A 20918-nucleotide genomic window follows, 5' to 3' on the forward strand; every position below is an offset into this window, starting at 1 on the left:
CAGTTGTGACAGTAAAAACTGTCAGGGCAGTTAGTGTTAGGTCCAGGGTAGCCCCCCTACCCCCCCCAATAAAGGTTTAACCCCCTGATTGCCCCTAGAGTTAACCCTTTCACCCCCTTTTGCCAGTGTCACTAAGCGATTGTTTTTCAGATCGCTGCATTAGTGTCACTGTTGCCGCTAGGTAGCTAGTTATTTTTTTAGGTTCACCGCCAGGTTTTTATAGCGCTAGGTACCCCCATATACTACCCAATAATGGTTTTAACCCCCTGATTGCCCCTAGTTAACCCTTTCACCAGCGATCACCGTATAAGTGCCACTGATGACACTGGTTAGCCAGTTAGTTATTTAGGTTTCTCGTCAGCTTTTTATATAGCGTCAGGGACCCCCATATACTACCTAATAAAGATTTTAACCCCCTGATTGCCCCTAGTTAACCCTGTCACCAGTGATCACCGTATAAGTGTTACGGGTGACTCTGGTTAGTTTTTTTGCTTTTTATAGCATCAGGGCACCCACCATTTATTACCGAATAAAGGTTTAACCCCCTGATCACCCGGCGGGTGATATCAATTAGGTTTTAGGGTCAGGGTCTGCATCACCCCAGGCAGCGCTAGGTTAGTGCCAGTACCGCTAACACCCACGCACAAAGCATACACCTCCCGTAGTGGTATAGTAGCGTCTCCAGCAGTTTAGGGTTCCAAAAAAACGCATTTTTTTTAGGGGGATCAGCCCAGATACCTGCTAGCACCTGCGTTTTGCCCCTCCGTCCAGCCCACCCAAGTGCAGTATCGATCGATCGATCACTGTCACTTACAAAACACTAAACGCATAATTGCAGCGTTCGCAGAGTCAGGCCTGATCCCTGCGATTGCTAACAGTTTTTTTTTTTTTTGGTAGCGTTTTATATTTAAATCCTGAAGGTAGTGCTTGGTTTTCGGGGTCCCGTACGTGGCTAGGCTCCCAAAAAGTCCCCCACGTGTGGTATCCCCGTACTCGGGAGAAGCAGCAGAATTTATTTTGGGGTGTAATTTGACTTATGCCCATAGCATGTGTGAGCAATATATAATTTAGTGACAACTTTGTGCAAAAAAAATTTTTTTTTTAATATTCCTGCAACTTGTGGCAAAATATAAAATATTTCATGGACTCAACATGCCTCTCAGCAAATAGCTTGGGGTGTTTACTTTCCAAAATGGGGTCATGGGGGGGGGGGGGGGGTTGTGCTATTTTGGCATTTTATGTCCTTCAAACTGTGATAGGTAGTGAGGAGTGAAATCAAAAATTTGCACCCTTAGAAATCCTGAAGGCAGTGATTGGTTTTCGGGGTGCCGTACATGGCTAGACTCCCAAAAAGTCCCACATATGTGGTATCCCCGTACTCAGGAGAAGCAGCAGAATATATTTTGGGGTGCAATTCCACATATAACTATGGCATGTGTGAGCAATATATCATTTAGTGACAACTTTTTGTAAACTTTTTTTTTTTTTTTGTGTGTCACTATTCAATCACTTGGGACAAAAAAAAATATTCAATGGGCTCAACATTCCCCTCAGCAATTTCCTTGGGGTGTCTACTTTCCAAAATGGGGTCATTTGGGGGGGGGGGGGTTGTACTGCCCTGCCATTTTAGCACCTCAAGAAATGAGATAGGTGAGTCATAAATTAAAAGCTGTGTAAATTCCAGAAAATGTACGCTAGTTTGTAGACGCTATAACTTTTGCGCAAACCAATAAATATACGCTTATTGACATTTTTTTTACTAAAGACATGTGGCTGAATAAATTTTGGCCTAAATGTATGACTAAAATTCATTCGATTTTTCTTCTAACAGAAAGTAGAAAATATAATTTTTTTTTTTTTTTTAATTTTCAGTCTTTTTCCTTTTATATCGTAAAAAGTAAATATTGCAGAGGCAATCAAATACCATCAAAAGAAAGCTCTATTTGTGGGAAGAAAAGGACGCAAATTTTGTTTGGGTACAACATTGCATGACCGCGCAATTACCAGTTAAAGCAGTGCAGTGCGAAATTGTAAAAAGACCTCTGGTCCTTAGGATGACAATTAGTCCGGGGCTGAAGTGGTTCAAAGAAATACATTTTATAAATACGCCTGGAGCATTTTACCGGGAGGGGCGGGGCATGTTGGGATGACGCCACCCACAAATCGATTTTCCGTCTCTTATGCATCGATGCCACATTGGGGACACCCCAATCGCGATGCAACGATTAATTTCAGTACCCCTACTATCCACCTTGTTTTTGCCCTGGCAATAGAGTCTCTAGTGTAGCATATAAGGGATCAAGGTGGACTGCAAGTTTGCCACTAAATGTTTGTATCCTGTATTGTACTGCAAGATAAATTACAGGTAAGTCAAAATTCCTATTTTTCTTATTGTACATCATGGGACACAGAGCCATAGTAGTTACTAAACTGGCCTCCAGGGTCATATACTATAGAGTCTGGAAGGCATATGTCCAGGAAATATGTCATAGGTAGGATCCTTGAATTCCTATAGATGGGACTAGAAATGAAGCTGGCCCTGATTACTATCAAAGGCCAGGTATCGGCCTTATCGGTGTTTTTTCAATGACCACTTGCTTCTCACTCTCTGGTTCATAACTTTATTCAGGGGTAACATAAATTAATCCTCCAGATACATTAGAAGGCATTACAGAAACAACCTTTTGAGCGTATACGGACTATTCCCTACGAGGAAAATTATTTTTTTGTTTGCCAAATCCTCTGCTAGAAGATTATCGGCGTTGGCAGCCCTTTCTTACAGATATTTGATTATTCATAAGGATAAGGTGGTATTGCGGCCTCATCCTAAATTTCATCTGAAGGTAGTGACAGGTTTTCATTTAAAGTGGTTGTAAACCCTTACAACACACTTTGACTTGCAGGTAAGCCTGGATTAAGGCTTACCTGTAGGTCCAAGAAATATCTCCTAAACCTACACGGTTTAGGAGATATTTGCCAAAAGACAGGCACTGCTGTCTACAGCGCAGGCGCACTGAGCGTGGCACCGTCAACGGCGAAGATGCTGCGCATGGTGGCTCCCGCGCGCATGCGCGGGAGTGACGTCATTGCGGCTTCGCTGAATGACAGTGGCGGAGCAGCGAGACCCACCGAGAAGATGGATGCGCCGGACTAGAGGGGACAGCGGTGACATCGCTGGCTCCTGTGTCAGGTAAGTGACACATAATGGACTACTATGCGATGCATAGTAATCCATTATGCTTTGCCTTTGCAGGGAATGAAAGAGGAAGTAAACTCATCAGGATTTACTTCCTCTTTAAACTAGGATATGTTCTGCCTTCATTTTTAACATAACCTCGATCTGTGGAAGAGAGACCACTACATTCTCTTGATGTAGTGAGTGCGGTCAGGGTCTATTTAAAGATGACCGCTCAGATTCGCAAAACAGATGTTTTATTTGTATTGCCAGGAGGAGGTCTTAAAAGGGGACAGGCAGCATCAAAATCTACCATTTCCAAATGGATTCATCAAGTGATTGTTCAGGTTTATGGTTTAAAGAGGAAAATTCCTCCTTTTCATGTTAAAGCACACTCCAACAGGGCCGTTGGCGCTTCTTGGGCAGTGCATCAACAGGCCTCCAGATCTGCAAGGCCGCAACTTGGTCTTCAGTCCATACATTTACCAGATTCTACCAAATTGATGTAAATGGTCATGAGGATATCGCCTTCGGGCGCAGTGTACTGCAGGCTGCAGTATGACTCCTCTTGTCTCTTGGTGTCCTACTTTTGTTGTGTCTCCCTCCCTTCAGTTGCCATTGCTATGGGACAGAAAAAAGGGGGGTAAACTGCGCTATTGGAAAAACCCTCCCTCTAAGCAGCAACTCAAATCGTAATACTCTGATAATATGCACACTAAAAAAGAAAAAGCTGCGCTCAAAACCAAAAAAAAAAAATTTTTGTGCTAAATACAAACTATATGCAATTAAATAACGTGAGTAATTAAATGTATATAAAACGTGAATATCAGATAATAAATAATTTGCTTAAACACATAAACCATATGATAAAAAGTTATTATCTTACAAGAATAATCCCCTATACCATAAAAATCTCGTGCGGTCAAACTAATCGAAAATCTGCAAATGCAGAAAAGTGAAGGACACCAAAATTGATATGTGTGCCCTCATATAATTACACTTCTGAAATCATAATCTCCAAAAAAACTAAAATTGAAGGTGAATGCAATATAAAGTGAAACAAAAAAGGAAGGAAAAAAATAGTCCCATTAAATCCCAAAGATTGATGTTAATCAGCAAGTGATATAAGTTCATGTAGAAAAAATGACATCCACATCCCTTCGTGTAAAAGATAATCCAAAGAAAACACCTCCACCGATAGGAAGAGAAGGGGGGGGGCGCTTACCGGAACTTAGGATCTCAGTGTTACCTGAGATCAAAAGAGCACATGGATCAGAGATCTGACTGAACCATCACAGGAGCCGCAGCGGGATGTCCTCAATGCAGATACCAGTTGGTAAAACGAAGATGCCAAAATTCATATGAATAAAACAGAGAGAGCTCCCATAGCGCAAAAACCCTTATTTATTTAAATAAAAGCTAAATCGATACACTCACATGCATGCAGAGAATAAAACGTTTTTCAATACCGTTTTATTCTCTTCATGCATGTTGAGTGTATTGATTTAGCTTTTATTTAACCACTTCAGCCCCGGACCAATAAACACCTTAAGGACCAGAGGTCTTTTTCCAATTTCGCACTGCGCTGCTTTAACTGGTAATTGCGCGGTCATGCAATATTGCACCCAAACAAAATTTGCGTCCTTTTCTTCCCACAAATAGAGCTTTCTTTTGATGGTATTTGATTGCCTCTGCGATTTTTATTTTTTGCGATATAAATGGAAAAAGAGCGAAAATTTAGAAAAAAAAAAAAGATATTTTCTTCTTTTTGTTATAAGAAAAATCGAATAAACTAAATTTTAGTCATACATTGAGGGCAAAATTTATTTAGCCACATGTCTTTAGTAAAAAAAATGTCAATAAGCGTATATTTTTTGGTTTGCGCAAAAGTTATAGCGTCTACAAACTAGAGTACATTTTCTGGAATTTACACAGCTTTTAATTTATGACTGCCTATCTCATTTCTTGAGGTGCTAAAATGGCAGGGCAGTACAAACCCCCCCCAAATGACCCCATTTTGGAAAGTAGACACCCCAAGGAAATTGCTGATGGGTATGTTGAGCCCATTGAATATTTTTATTTTTTTGTCCCAAGGGATTGAATAATGACAAAAAAAAAAAAAGACCATAAAATGCCAAAATAGCACAAAACCCCCCAAAATGACCCCATTTTGGAAAGTAGACACCCCATGCTATTTACTGAGAGGCATGTTGAGTCCATGGAATATTTTATATTTTGCCACAAGTTGCGGGAATATTACAAACTTTTTTTTTTTTTTGGGGGGGCGGCACAGTGGTGTAGTGGTTAGCACTCTCACCTAGCAGTAAGAAGGGTCGCTGGTTCGAATCCCAACCACGACACTGCCTGCCTGGAGTTTGCATGTTCTCCCCGTGCCTGCGTGGGTTTCCTCCTACAAACCAAAGACATGCAGGTAGGTTAATTGGCGTCTGTCCAAAATTGGCCCTAGTATATGAATGGGGATCTTGGATTGTGGGTAGGGACCAATGTGAGTGTGTAAAGTACAGGGATAGGGACAATTGTAGACACTCAGGTTGAACTAGATGGACTGGTGTCTTTATTCAACCTTACTAACTATGAAAAAGTTGTCACTAAATGATATATTGCTCACACATGCCATGGGCATATGTGAAATGACACCCCAAAATACATTCTGCTGCTTCTCCTGAGTACAGGGATACCACATGTGTGGGACTTTTTGGGAGCCTAGCCACGTACGGGACCCCGAAATCCAAGCACCGCCTTCAGGATTTCTAAGGGCATACATTTTTTTAGTTTACTCCTCACTACCTATCACAGTTTTGAAGGCCATAAAATGCCAAGATGGCACAAAACCCCCCCAAATGACCCCATTTTGGAAAGTAGACACCCCAAGCTATTTGCTGAGGGCCATGTTGAGACCATTGAATATTTATTTTTTTGTCCCAAGGGATTGAATAATGACAAAAAATAAAAATTTTTTTTTTTTACAAAAAGTTGTCACTAAATGATATATTGCTCACACATGCCATGGTTATATGTGGAATTGCACCCCAAAATATATTTCGCTACTTCTCCCGAGTATGGGGATACCACATGTGTGGGACTTTTTGGGAGTCTAGTCGCGCACGGCACCCCGAAAACCAATTACCACCTTCAGGATTTCTAAGGGTGTAAATTTTTGATTTTACTCCTCACTACCTATCACAGTTTCGAAGACCATAAAATGCCAAAATAGCACAAAACCCCCCCAAATGACCCCATTTTGGAAAGTAGACACCCCAAGCTATTTACTGAGAGGCATGTTGAGTCCATGGAATATTTTATATTTTGCCACAAGTTGCGGGAATATTACAAAGTTTTTTTTTTTTTGCACAAAGTTGTCACTAAATGATATATTGCTCACACATGCTATGGGCATAAGTCAAATTACACAACAAAATAAATTCTGCTGCTTCTCCCGAGTACGGGGATACCACATGTGGGGGACTTTTTGGGAGCCTAGCCACGTACGGGCCCCTGATAACCAAGCACTGCCTTCCGGATTTAAATATAAAATGCTACCAAAAAACCTGTTAGCGATGGCAGGGATCAGGCCTGACTCTGCGATCGCTGCAGTTATGTGTTTAGTGTTTTGTAAGTGACAGTGATCGATCGATACTGCACTTGGGTGGGCTGGGCAGAGGGGCAAAACGCAGGTGCTAGCAGGTATCTGGGCTGATTCCGCTAACAATGCGTTTTTTTGGAACCCTAAACTGCTGGGGACGCTAGTATAGATCTGATCAGATCAGATATTGATCTGTTCAGATTCTATACCACTACGGGAGGTTTATGCTTTGCGCGTGGGTGTTAGCGGTACTGGCACTAACCTAGCGCTGCCTGGGGCGACGCAGACCCTGACCCTAAAACCTAATTGATATCACCCGCCGGGTGATCAGGGGGTTAAACCTTTATTGGGTAATAAATGGTGGGTGCCCTGATGCTATAAAAAACAAACTAACCAGAGTCACCCGTAACACTTATACGGTGATCAGTGGTGAAAGGGTTAACTAGGGGCAATCAGGGGGTTCAAATTTTTATTGGGTAGTATATGGGGGTCCCTGGCGCTATATAAAAACCTGACGGGGAACCTAAATAACTAACTGGCTAACCAGCGTCACCAGTGACACTTATACTGTGATCGCTGGTGAAAGGGTTAACTAGGGGCAATTGGGTAGTATATGGGGGTACCTGGCGGTGAACCTAAAAAAATAACTAGCTACCTAGCGACACTGATGCAGCGATCAGAAAAATGATCGCTTCGTGACACTGGCAAAAGGGGGTGAAAGGGTTAACTAGCAGCAATCAGGGGGTTAAAACCATTATTGGGTAGTATATCGGTGGGTACCTAGTGCTATAAAAACCTGGCGGTGAACCTAAAAAAATAACTAGCTACCTAGCGACAGTAGCGACACTGATGCAGCGATCAGATAAATGATCGCTTAGTGACACTGGCAAAAGGGGGTGAAAGGGTTAACTCTAGGGGCAATCAGGGGGTTAAATCTTTATTGGGGGGTGATAGGGGGCTACCCTGGACCTAACACTAACTGTCCTGACAGTTTTTACTGTCACAACTGACACTGAATGCAGTGATCAGTAAAGAAATGATCAATGCAATCAGTGACACTGTGACTGGGGGGGCGGGGGGGATCGGGGGCGGGATCGGGGGGGGGGGGGGGGTTGTGTGCCTGTGTGTACCTACATGTCAGTGTAGTGTTGGTGCACACTTACTTTGTGTCTTCTCCTCGTAGTCCGGTCAAAAAGACCGCCCCGAGGAGAATGACATCACTTCCTCCTTCCTGTGTAAACAATACACAGTGGGAGGAAGCTTCTCATTGGCCAGGAGCGATCCAGAGGGGGTGGCCGAAAACCAACGGCCATCCCCTCATCACGGAACGCTCCTGGAGCGAACCGGACCGTCGTATCCAGCGGGAGGGGGTCCGATCGGACCCCCCACCCGCTGGAAGGCAGGCACGTACATGTACGTGCTTGTGCCTGCCTGTGCCATTGTGTTGACGTACATTGGCAATACGGCGGTCCTTAAGTGGTTAAAAAAATAAGGGTTTTTGCGCTATGGGAGCTCTCTCTGTTTTATTCATATGAATTTTGGCACCTTAGTTTTACCAACTGGTATCTGCATTGAGGACATCCCGCTGCGGCTCCTGTGATGGTTCAGTCAGATCTCTGATCTATGTGCTCTTTTGATCTCAGGTAACACTGAGATCCTAAGTTCCGGTAAGCGGCCCCCATTCTCTTCCTATCAGTGGAGGTGTTTTCTTTGGATTATCTTTTACACGAAGGGATGTGGATGTCATTTTTTCTACATGAACTTATATCACTTGCTGATTAATATCAATCTTTGGGATTTAATGGGACACATTTTTTCTTTCCTTTTTTGTTTCACTTTATATTGCATTCACCTTCAATTTTAGTTTTTTTTGGAGATTATGATTTCAGAAGTGTAATTATATGAGGGCACACATATCAATTTTGGTGTCCTTCACTTTTCTGCATTTGCAGATTTTCGATTAGTTTGACCGCACAAGATTTTTATGGTATAGGGCAGTGATGGCGAACCTTGACACCCCAGATGTTTTGGAACTACATTTCCCATGATGCTCTGGCACTCTGCGGTGTAGTGGAGCATCATGGGAAATGTAGTTCCAAAACATCTGGGGTGCCAAGGTTCGCCATCACTGGTACAGGGGATTATTCTTGTAAGATATTTGCTTAAACACATAAACCATATGATAAAAAGTTATTATCTTACAAGAATAATCCCCTATACCAGTGATGGCGAACCTTGGCACCCCAGATGTTTTGGAACTACATTTCCCATGATGCTCCACTACACCGCAGAGTGCCAGAGCAGCATGGGAAATGTAGTTCCAAAACATCTGGGGTGTCAAGGTTCGCCATCACTGGTATAGGGGATTATTCTTGTAAGATAATAACTTTTTATCATATGGTTTATGTGTTTAAGCAAATGATTTATTATCTGATATTCGCGTTTTATATATATTTAATTACTCACGTTATTAATTGCATATAGTTTGTATTTAGCACAAAAAAATTTTTTGGGGGGTTTTGAGCGCAGCTTTTTCTTTTTTAGATTGCTATGGGACAACCCACATAACTACTATGGCTCTGTGTCCCGTGATGTACGATAAGAAAACAGGATTTTTACAGCCTACCTTTAAAATCTTTTTCTTTGAAATCTATCACGGGACACAGGCCCTTCTTTGGTATTCACGTGTATTGCTTTGCTACAAAACTGAGGTACTCCCTGTAGTGGGAGGGGTTATGGGTGTTCCAGTGTCCATCCCCTGAAGGTGGCCTATAAACCACATAGTAACTACTAGTGTGTCCTGTGATGTACTTCAAAGAAAAGTATTTTACAGGTAAGCTATTAAGAAAAAATAAATAAAAAAAACAGGATTTTTATATGTTCTAATATCTAACACATGTCTATGAACCATATTGCTTTCCTTTTGCAGAAATGTATACCTGCTTGCATGTTAAATGTTACTTTGTGGCTTCAGGTTAAGTAATTGTTTTATTCATTATAATTCTAGCACATTTTTAAATTGACAGAAGATTTACAAAATTGGAAATGGCCACCTCCAGGGAGACATCAGAGAGGATATTACTGGAACCGTATAAGTATTTACTTCAACTTCCAGGTACAGTTTTTATTATTATTTCAGAATTTATATGCACCAACAGTATTACAATTAAATCCAAAAAGCCTTTTAGAGTCAAATATGTTTTTTTTATGTTTAACAAATTAGAAGGACATAGATAGTGACCAAATATTCATTACAGAAAATAGTACAATGTAAATCAAGTAATCAGTGTGTGTTAAAATATAATACTTAGTGAAATACCATCATGCAGATATCTTTTGAATCAAAAGGCTAAAACCTTTACGTATTGAAGTGAGACTTATTAGAGTTGGGGGAATAAAACATTCGGGTGTGGGGTGAGGAGACACACAAGTAGAAGAAAAAAGAAAGAGGAGGCGAAAGGGGGAGAAGAAAGAAAGGAGGAAGAGGGGAAAGTTTAGGTATAGTGTAGGAGGGGAGAGGGTCAGAAGGAATCGGGAGTGTTTCCGACTCGGCCATGGGGTGTCGGCATAGTTTTCATAGAGTCGGAGGTAGAAAAGTCACTGCAAAGGAGCCATAGGGCCTTACATTTTTAATAGGTGTCATTGTCTAGGACTAGCATCTCTTCCATACGCATGATGTCATTGACCATTGAGAATAACCCAACGAAGACAAAGAGGGGGATGGTAGTTTTCAAAAATAGGGGATAAGCTGTCTGACGGTTGACAAGAACAAGCGCAGGAAAGTGCGTTTTTGGGAGGCTATGGAGCCTGGAAGGATAGATAACAAAACTATCTCTGGGGTGGGTGGCAGTGGCTGATCATATAGGCTGCTATATATGGTAAAAACCTGTGACCAGAGAGGTTGTATTCCTGTACAGTTCTATCATATGTATAACTAGCTTCCCTCTGCCGAGCCGCATCTCCAACACGTGGGAGGTACCAATGGAAATATTTTATGTAAAGATTGGGAGTCCCTGTACCATCCGGAGAGGAGTTTAACGTTTTTTTTCCCTGGGTATAGCATGATATAGAAGATTTGTGCGTGAATTGGAATGACTTTTGCCAGTCAATTAAAGAGAGCTCCCTTCCCAGTTCCGTGGACCGCTTCCTGGTGTAAGAGGGGGGATGATCGTGCAACAGTGGAGGGGAGAGGGAACCATTCCAGTATCCTAGACAATAGTTCTGCCCTATGCTATGTTTCAAAATCTGGAAGGCCCACCCCCCCTTGGATTTTGGGGTATGTGAGCAATGTGTGACGGATGCAGCATAGACCTTGGTACCAAATGAAACATACTGACATAAAGCGCAGGGAACTGAAGAAGCATTTGGGGACAGTAATAGGTACCGTCAGGAATAATTAAAGTAGCATAGGGAGGGTGTGCATTAGAGGTTGACCGATATGGGTTTTTCTCTTGCCGATAGCGATATTTAGAAATTGGGCCACCCTATATAAGATGCCGATTTTTACGGCCAATATTTTAAGCCGACTTTTCTTTTTTGGGCAGGTGCCACTGGTTGCCACTGATTGGCACTGGCAGTTGACATTGGTTGGCACTGACAGGTTTCACACTGAGCCGATTTGTCAGTTTCAGTTACACTATATGTAACTGAATGCAGAGACCAGCTGTCAGAATTCAGCTTGATGTCGGGGGTGGGCAGCTCTCAAACATCAGCCAATGATTGGGCTGCTTAAGAAAGTGGGCAGGCCACATACACATAGCAGCCCACTCAGATTCCATCCCATTGGCTGGTGTTTGATATCTGGGTCCTGCCCACCCCCGACATCACACTGAATTCTGACAGCTCCTCTCTCTGCATTAATTTGTAAATCAGTTTCACACACTGAGCACAGAGCCACTCAGTGTGTGGGGAAGGGAGGTAAATGGCAGGTTTTTGCACAAAAATCAGTCGATGCCAATTTCTTAAAGGCCAAATATCGGCCGACCTCTAGTTTCCATTTTTATGTGTATTGATGCGACCAAACCAGGGTTGTAAAGATGAGTTCCAAGTATCTAATTCTTTCCTAAGACGGGTCAGTAAGGGGAGATAATTAAGGGTATAGACTTCTGATAAGTTGGAGGAAATCATTATCCCTAAATAAGAGATGCCTCTGGAACCCCATTGGAATGAAATGTTAGTCCGTACTTGAGCGAGAGTATTGGGCGGTAAAGAGATATTAAGGGCTTCTGTCTTAGACGTGTTTAATTTGAAGTTAGTAAATTCCCCGAACCTGCGGAATTCATGCATCAATGAGGGTAGGGACTTGTGTGGTTGCTGGATGTAGATCGGGAGGTAATCCGCATAAAGCAAAAGTTTGTGGTCGGTGTCTGGATCCCCACTATGGAATTGTTTTGCCTATTGGCCCTAGCTATGTGAACCTTGACACCCCAGATGTTTTGGAAGTACATTTCCCATGATCTCATGCACTCAGCAGTGTAGCTTGGGAAATGTAGTTCCAAAACATCTGGGATGCCAAGGTTCGCCATACTTGTTATAGGGTCTGGGTCCCGTTTATGTGCGCGTTTGAGTGTAGCTATAGCGGACAGAAGTCAGGTTATGCCATCGGATCTGGTCTTCTTTAGGTGGGAGCCGTGTTGTATGAATGTCTCCCAAAGCACACATTTTAAGGCTTCCCATTTAATAAGGGGGCTGGTTCTGTCAAACCAAACCAATGATCCTGAATAAAGTCACGGATTGTCTGTTCAATCGCTGCTACACATTGGGTGTGTTTCAATAAATTGTTGTTCAGGCGCCATGAAAATATTTTACGGGACTTAGGGGCGTGAGTTGGGCTTAAGTGCATGGGGGCATGGTGAGACCACAATATGTTGCCAATGCATGCCTTAAATGGGATATCTAACGAGGATTGGGAGACAAGGAAATGGTCAATATGACTATAGGAGTTGTGGGCTACAGAGTAACAGCTGTAATCTCTCTCAAATGGGTGCAGCACTCAACAGACATCCACCAGTTGAGCAGAATGCAGGAGTTATTTGATGTGTGTGAGAGTGGAGTGGGGGATGGAAGACTTACCCATGGAAGTGTCCATAGCCGGAGAAAGGGTCACATTGAGGTCTCTACCTAGAATGAAACAGGGACCGCCAAAGGATAGTAATTTGTTCAGGACCATGGACAGGAGGCTCCCCTGGTCTTGGTTAGGTCCATATACATTAGCCACTGTGAAAATAGAGGAGTTTGATTTTTAATTTAATAAAAAGGAAACGACCTAAAGGATCAACAAGGGAGTCTATAACCTCCGGGTGGAAAGATTTATGGAAGGCTATAGACGCCCTTTTTTGATTTTTGCTTGTAGGTTTCCAAAAAGCCTGTTAAATGTTGCTCAAACTGTATAGATCACATGACATGAGCTAAAGAAATTAAATGTACCTTTTAAGATTTGTTAACATGTTTAAGGGTGCATTTATCAATGATATAACCCAAAATGTGCTCCAACATTCGCTTATATCATGCCAATTAGTAGAACTTTTTTTTTTTTTTTTTTTTTTTTTTTTTTACTACATTTGCCTGATTTGAGTTGTCAATTCAGTGTTTAATACAGATTCAGAACTTCCATCTTCTTTTTTTTTTTTACTTTTACCTACAGGAAAGCCTATAATAAGGCTTACCTGTAGGTAAAAAAATATCTCCTAAACCTGTACGGTTTAGGAGATATTCCCCTCGGTATGCGCCGCTGACTGCATGCGCACAAGGGGATTCTTGGCTGAAAATCCGGCAATGGCCGACCGCGATACCCGGAAGAAACGCGATACCCGGAAGAAACGCCGAGGGAGCATGTCAGCTCCCTCGGCGTGGATCGGGCCAGATGTCGGGGCCTCGTTCTAAGGTAAGTATTTCATAATGAGCTAGTATGCGGTGCATACTAGCTCATTATGTCTTTTGCTTTGCAGGTGGTAAAAAAAATAAAAACTTTAGCGGGTTTACTACCGCTTTAACAAAGCCTTTATTTTTCAAAAGAAAAACAACAAAAACAAACATAATAAATATTGCAGAAACATTTACAAGTCAAACGTACAAGGTGACGGACATTGAAAAGTTATGTTGCCCAGCTGTCAGACATGTATAATTGAATTGCATTGTTACAATATTTAAATATAAAGTAAGCACTTGCTAGGTTTTTGTAATACTGCCCAAAGCACATTGCGGCGTTATGGATAGAGTACTGTCGTGGTTAATAATATCGGATCTTATGGCAGATGACAGGGATGGGCTACAGCTTTCCTTTGACACCACGTCCTGTACGAGTTGGAAAGACAACTGGAATGCCTGAGACTGCCTAATGCTCTTCTACAGGTACGACACAGTGCTTGCCTACATGTGAAACACAGGATTAACTGTCATAACACAGACTTGTGCTTCAAATAACGAAGCCATTAATGGAAAGAATGATTGCATTCAACAAGCAAGAGTCAGCAAGATATGTACTAGCTGAATTTGTTCCTGTTTATATGACCAGACCTACCAGCTACTGCTCCCCAAACTTAAAATATTCATGCCACCATATTTTCAACTACATTCTCACAAAAAGATTTAGATCTCTATTCACCCCCACCCCCCACCCGATCTAAGGTCTGGGTGACCCACGATTTTCTTTTGGTGCCGCCAGTTCCACGTAACCAGTGTGGCACGCAAATGGCGGATATCGGAACTGATGTCTGTCATTGGAGCGTGTGATGCGGAGTGCCGCTGCCTGGGCGGGTACAGTGGCCGGGAAACAGCAGTGAGTGCGCACTACTATACACAGTAGCAGTAAAAAATGACAGGCAAGATCACAGATCAAGTATTCCCGTGAAGGTAATGTAGATGGGACAAGGCTCCAGAGGGTTTGCAACTGGTTAGAACTTCACATGCTGAATATTCCGAGCTGTACAACATTAAAGCCAAGATATCTTTAAAAGATGAAAGCTCGTTAATGGACGCCATTATTGAGTCATCAGGACATGTTTACACATACGGATTAAATAAAAACCCTCCGACAGACACATTCAGGAAAGTGGAAGTGTTTATCAAAACAGATTGGTACTGTCTAATTGACGTCTGGTCCTGCATAAATCAGCAGCCAGTGTAACCATGCCACGGCGCTGCCAAAAAAAAGAACTGTTTGGATAAAATGTGCAGATCTGTACCGAGGAAAATTCATTACTATATCTGCAAACATCAATGGACAACATTCAACTAACAAAGCTTAAAGCAGAAAGTACTGAAGCCATGCAATCGGAGTGACAGCTACAAAATTTGCATTCACCCTCGCAATATTTATCTACTGCACATCTGTGGCCATGCAAGGGATGAATACGCATGCACACTGCTGGTTTCTGGAACCTTTTCAAATAAAACAGTTTTTTGAGACTCTTGAGAGAATCGTGATCTTCATTCTAAGCAAAAGAATCGTGATTCTCTTTTTTTTTCCCAGAATCGTGCAGCTCTAACATTCTGCATAGAAAAAAATAAAAAGGGGGCTATCAAAACTTTGGCTTTGTAGTAAACTTAATGAATTAAAGAGGGGGGAAAACCCATTTTACATTATGAAGTTTACAGCGTATATTATAAAATAAAAAAGTGGGTGTATGCAAGGATTAAAGCCTGGCCCACACCTACATCCGCATGCTAGCGGATCCCTTGTTCTCGAAATAAAGTTGTTGACTTTGTTGTTGAATCTGGATGCGAACACCTCCACATCCGGGATACCCCATTTCTGACATATCGCTAGGAAGATGTTGGGGTGAAGAGAACATTCCCCCGGAAATAATTGTTGGCAACTCAAGTAGTCTGCCTGCCGATTTTCAGTTCCTGGAATGAAAATCGCCAATAGGCAAGGAATGTTGTGTTCTGCCCAAGCTAGAACATGATTCACCTATTTTTGGGCTGCATGACTTTTTGTGCCCCCCTGGTGATTGATGTAAGCCACAGCCGTGGCATTGTCAGATTGAATCCTGACAGGACAATCCCGTAGTCTGACCGTCCAAGGTTCTAGGGCCAGACGTACAGCCAGAATCTCCAAAATGTTGATAGGCAAGGTCCTTTCTGACTTGGACCATCTCCCCTGGACAGAATCTTCTTCTAGGACTGCTCCCCAGCCTAGAAGGCTGGCATCTGTTGTCACTACTTTCCAGGATACTGGCAGAAAAGTTTTCCCCTTTTTGGAGGTTGCTGGATATCAACCACTAATTTAGGCTCTGACGTACGTCGTGAGCCAAGCGTATTGGCCCACCTGCTGCCTCATCAGTGCACATCCGTGCAATAAATCTGCACATCTGTGCAATAAATCAGTGCCCATCTGTGCCGACCCATCAGTGCCCATCTGTGCCGACTCAGCAGTGCCCATCTGTGCCGACTCAGCAGTGCCCATCTGTGCCGACTCAGCAGTGCCCATCTGTGCCGACTCAGCAGTGCCCATCTGCCGCCTCAGCAGTGCCCATCTGCCGCCTCATCAGTGCACATCCGTGCAATAAATCTGCACATCTGTGCCGACCCATCAGTGCCGACCCATCAGTGCCCATTTGTGCCACTTAAAAAGCGCCCATCTGTGCCACCTCAAAAGTGCCCATCTGTATAATCAGTGCACATCAGTGCTACCATGGCTTGTGTCTTTTCCGCTGAGGAGGCGTACCAAATTATTTCCACGGCCGACGAGAGCAACGGGGAGCTCTCCTCTTCAGATTCCTTTTCAGATTCGGATTCTGAAGCCGACGTAAATTATGAGCCAGTCCTCAGCAGTGAAACACTGACTGAATCCGAGGAGGAAGATATCCGGCCCATCAAACGAAGGCGTTCTAGTGAGGCAGTGCCGTCCACCAGCACCGCAGTGCCGTCCACCAGCACCGCAGTGCCGTCCACCAGCACCGCAGTGCCCCAGCAAGAAAGGCCAAGTACCAGTGGGGTGTCATCTCAGCCCCAAAGGGTTAGGAGCCATGCTGGCCTTCCCTATGCCCTTCAGAACCCCTTGTGGCTTCCTCCTAATTCAGGAGAGGCCAATGTTCCCCCTTTCACCACCCAGCCAGGAGTCCAGGTGGACACGGAGAATTTTACCCCAATAGATTTTTTTAATTTAATTTTTACGGAGGATATGTTGTCGTCCATTGTGGCCCAGTGCAACCTGTATGCACAACAATTTATTTTTCAAAATCCGACCTCTTATTATGCCCGTCCCTACGAATGGAGAGACCTAACGGTGGAGGAGCTCAAGGTTTTTTTAGGCCTCACATTTAATATGGCACTCAACAAAAAAAATCTATTACGTACCTACTGGTCAACCCACCCCCTCCACCACTCACCGCTCTTCTCCGCGGTAATGCCCAGAAGCAGGTATCAGATGATCCTGAGGTTGTTACATTTCAGTGACAATTCCCAGTGCCTTCCACGAAATGATCCAAATTATGACCGGCTTTACAAAATTAGACCAATACTGAATTATTTTTCAGAAATATTCCCCAAATTGTTTACCCCGGACCAACACATATGTGTGGATGAGTCCCTTATTAAATTTAGCGGCAGGCTTAGAATGAAGCAATTTATGCCCAGCAAAAGGGCCCGCTATGCGGTGAAGGTCTACATATTATGCGACCGAGCCACAGGGTACACATATTCATTCATGGTGTACGAAGGGAAGGACACCCAGCTGCAGCCCCCTAATTATCCGGACTACTTGGGATCCAGCGGAAAAATTGTTTGGGACCTCATATACCCCCTACTGGATAAAGGCTACCACCTGTATGTAGATAACTTCTACACATCTCTGCCCCTGTTCCACAACCTTCACCAGAAGAAGACGCCAGCATGTGGCACCGTAAAAAAGAATCGGAAGGGCTTTCCTCAAAGTCTTGTGAACAAGAAGCTGCGAAAAGGAGAAACCACAAGTCTGAGAAACAAGGAGGTTCTGGCAGTGAAGTGGAGGGACAGAAGGGATGTGTATATGTTATCTTCTATCCACAACGATACCTTCGTGGAAATCCCCAGAAGGAATGGCCCCGTAAAGAAACCCAAATGCATTTCCGAATACAATTTGTTCATGGGAGGAGTCGACTTCAACGACCAAATGATGGAACCATATCTTGTCACAAGACGGACATACCATTGGTACAAAAAAGTAGCAATTTTTTTTTTTAATTGGCCATTTTATAATTCCTATGTCATTTACCACAACGCCACCCAAAACCCCAAACGTTTCTTTGGCTACCAGGAGGAAGTTTTCACTGCCCTTATTTTCCCAAACGGCCCACCAGAAAATATCCGATCAGACGTTGTTAGTCGACTCTCCGAGCGCCACTTTCCCGATAAAATCCCCCCCCCAAACCAACAGGCCAAAGACGTCAAAAAAGATGTAAGGTGTGTACCAGAGCAGGAGTCAGAAGAGACACATCTTATTATTGTGCACAATGTCCTTCCCAACTAGGCCTCTGCATAGGCGACTTTTTTCGGCGTTACCATACTTCAATACATTTTTAGTGAAGTATGGTAAACATAATCCTCAGTTCCTGCCTTCATACACCTTCACACCCCTTATGCCACTGCCTGCTCTGTAACTTACCCTGGCTTGTTATTCGACCATGCTTCTGCCTAACGATTCTGTACATACCTCTGCCTGATCTGGAACTGACCTTGGACTGTTTGACCACGATATTTGCCTGCCTCTTGGACTGATCTTGTATTCTGCAACTGGACTAGTGTGATTCAACACGGGGTCTCACATATGTGAGGGGCTCCAGTATAGTTTTTCTGGAAGAAGAAAACAATTTTCTTTGTTTTCTTATTCCTAGATTAGGGTCTGGAGACTCGGAGGCTTCAAAGAGATTTGGGAGGGAGAAGCCTCTACCCCTATCCCCATTCTGTCCTGAACAAGGCTCTACTTCTGTCTGCTGCCTGTAGGACTTACTGCCATCATGCCGCACTGACCACACCACAAGGACCTGCCTACTACCAGGACCAATATTTTTGGCACTGCTGACATCTCTGCACTGACCCTGGACTGTAATATGGACAGTATCCCTGCCTGCTGCCTGAAAAACTGTGTTCGCTGTTGCTGACCAAGTCCCTGCCTGCTGCCTGGACCAGTGATATCCTCCTGTGGACAACTGCGCTTCTAAAACCACAGGTAATCTTTTCTTTACCCTTTGCTCAGCATAATGTATTTGGGGGTGTAATTCTTGGTATGTGCAGGCTATGTGTCCCTGGAACGCCGACGGTGTTTCTTGCATGTTGCGCCTCTGTATGTGGCCAGGCTGTGTAAACGTCTCACACATGTGGTATTGCCATACTCAGGAGGAATAGTAGAATGTATTTTGGGGTGTTATTTTTGCTATGTAAATGCTATGCGTTGGAAATATCTTATAAACGGACAACTTTGTGTAAAAAAAAAAATGCGTTTTCATTTTTTTCCACATTTTCCAAAAACTTCTGGTAAAAAATGAACCATTGAAAAGACTCATTATGCCTCATAGATTATACGTTGGGGTGTTAGCTTTCCAAAATGGGGTCATTTTATGGACGTTTCCATTGCCCTGGTGTTCCAGGGCCTTCAAAACTGTAATAGGTGGTTGAGAAATGAAATGTGTAATTTATGCTCCTAGAATGCCTGAAGGTGCTACTTCAAAATTAGGCCTCTGTATGTGGTCAGGCTGTGTAAAAGTCTCACACATGTGGTATCGTTATACTCAGGAGGAGTAGGAGAATGTATTTTGGGGTGTTATTTGTGGTATGCACATTCCGTGTGGGAGAAATAAGCTATTACAATGAAAATTTTGTGGAAAAAAAAAATCGTAATTTTGCAAAGAATTGTGGGAAAAAATGACAATGTAAAATAACTCACCATGCCTCTTACTAAATACATTGGAATGTCTACTTTCCAAAAAGGGGTCATTTGGGGGGCATTTGTACTTTCCTGGCTTGTTAGGGTCTCAAGAATGGAGATAGGCCTTAGTACATCAGATATGATCTTTTTTTGCAAATCTTTATGATTTGCACCATAGCTTGTAGACTCTATAAATTTCACACAGATCATATAATATGCAAAAATTTGGGTTATTTTTACCAAAGATGTGTAGTAGTATAAATTGTGGCCAAAATGTATGAAGAAAAATTGCTAATTTGCTAAATTTTGTCACAGAAACGAAGAAAGATTCATTTTTTTTCAAAATTTTCGGTCTTTTTTCATTTATAGCGCAGAAAATAAAAAACCGAGAGGTGATCAAATACCACCAAAAGAAAGCTCTATTGGTATGAAGAAAAGGACAAAAAAATCATTTGGTTACAGTGTTGCATGACTGAGTAATTGTCATTCAAAATGTGAGAGCACTGAAAGCTGAAAATTGGTCTGGGACTGAGGGGGGTTTAAGTGCCCAGTAAGCAAGTGGTTAAAAGTAGATCGTCTAAATAGGCTAGGACCATTATTCCTTGAGCCCTTAATCTGGCTAAAGGAGGTGCCAGAATTTTTAAAAACACCCGTGGTGCTGTGGCTAGACCGAATGGCAGGACCACAAACTGAAAATTATGATTTTCTATTTCAAAGCACAGAAATTTCTGGTGAGCTAGAAATATTGGCACGTGGAGATGTGCATCTTTGATATCAATTGAAGACAAACTCCCCTCCTTGCAGGATGGAAACAACTGATTGGATTGACTCCATGTGAAAGGATCGGATATTTAACCACTTGACCACTGGGCACTTAAACACCCTTAATAACCAGACCAATTTTCAGCTTTCGGTGCTCTCACATTTTGAATGACAATTACTCAGTCATGCAACACTGTACCCATATGAAATTTTTGTCCTTTTTTCACACAAATAGAGCTTTCTTTTGGTGGTATTTAATCACCGCTAAGTTTTTTTATTTTTTGTGCTATAAAAGGAAAAAGAAAATTCTGTAAAAAAATAAAAAAAAGTTTTTCTTCGTTTCTGTTATAACATTTAGCAGATTAGTAATTTTTCTAAATACATTTTGGCCAAAATTTATACCACTACATATCTTTGGTAAAAATAAGTACAAATTGGTGGATATTATTTGGTCTTTGTGAAAGTTATAGAGTCCACAAGCTATGGTGCCAATATCTGAAAATGTATCACACCTGAAGTACTGACGGCCTATT

The 20918-nt window shown here is 42.6% G+C and overlaps 1 protein-coding gene across 2 annotated transcripts in view; it reads left to right on the top strand.

Annotated features, from left to right (window-relative positions):
• The window catches only part of GGPS1 (geranylgeranyl diphosphate synthase 1), a 194752-nt gene that overhangs the window by 49158 nt on the left and 124676 nt on the right, over window positions 1-20918 (top strand). The window contains exon 2 of one of the 2 annotated variants that reach the window (XM_077486528.1): window positions 9787-9894. In XM_077486528.1, coding sequence (XP_077342654.1) covers window positions 9825-9894 — 70 coding nt within the window. In that variant the 5' untranslated portion in view covers window positions 9787-9824. Of the gene's footprint in view, window positions 1-9786; window positions 9895-20918 lie in introns of those variants that run through there. The other variant, XM_077486529.1, reaches the window with a different exon arrangement.

This window comes from Lithobates pipiens, unplaced genomic scaffold (genome assembly GCF_037356315.1).
Source record: "Lithobates pipiens isolate NorthernLeopardFrog02 unplaced genomic scaffold, aLitPip1_a1.2 Scaffold_18, whole genome shotgun sequence".
NCBI classification, from domain to species: domain Eukaryota; kingdom Metazoa; phylum Chordata; class Amphibia; order Anura; family Ranidae; genus Lithobates; species Lithobates pipiens.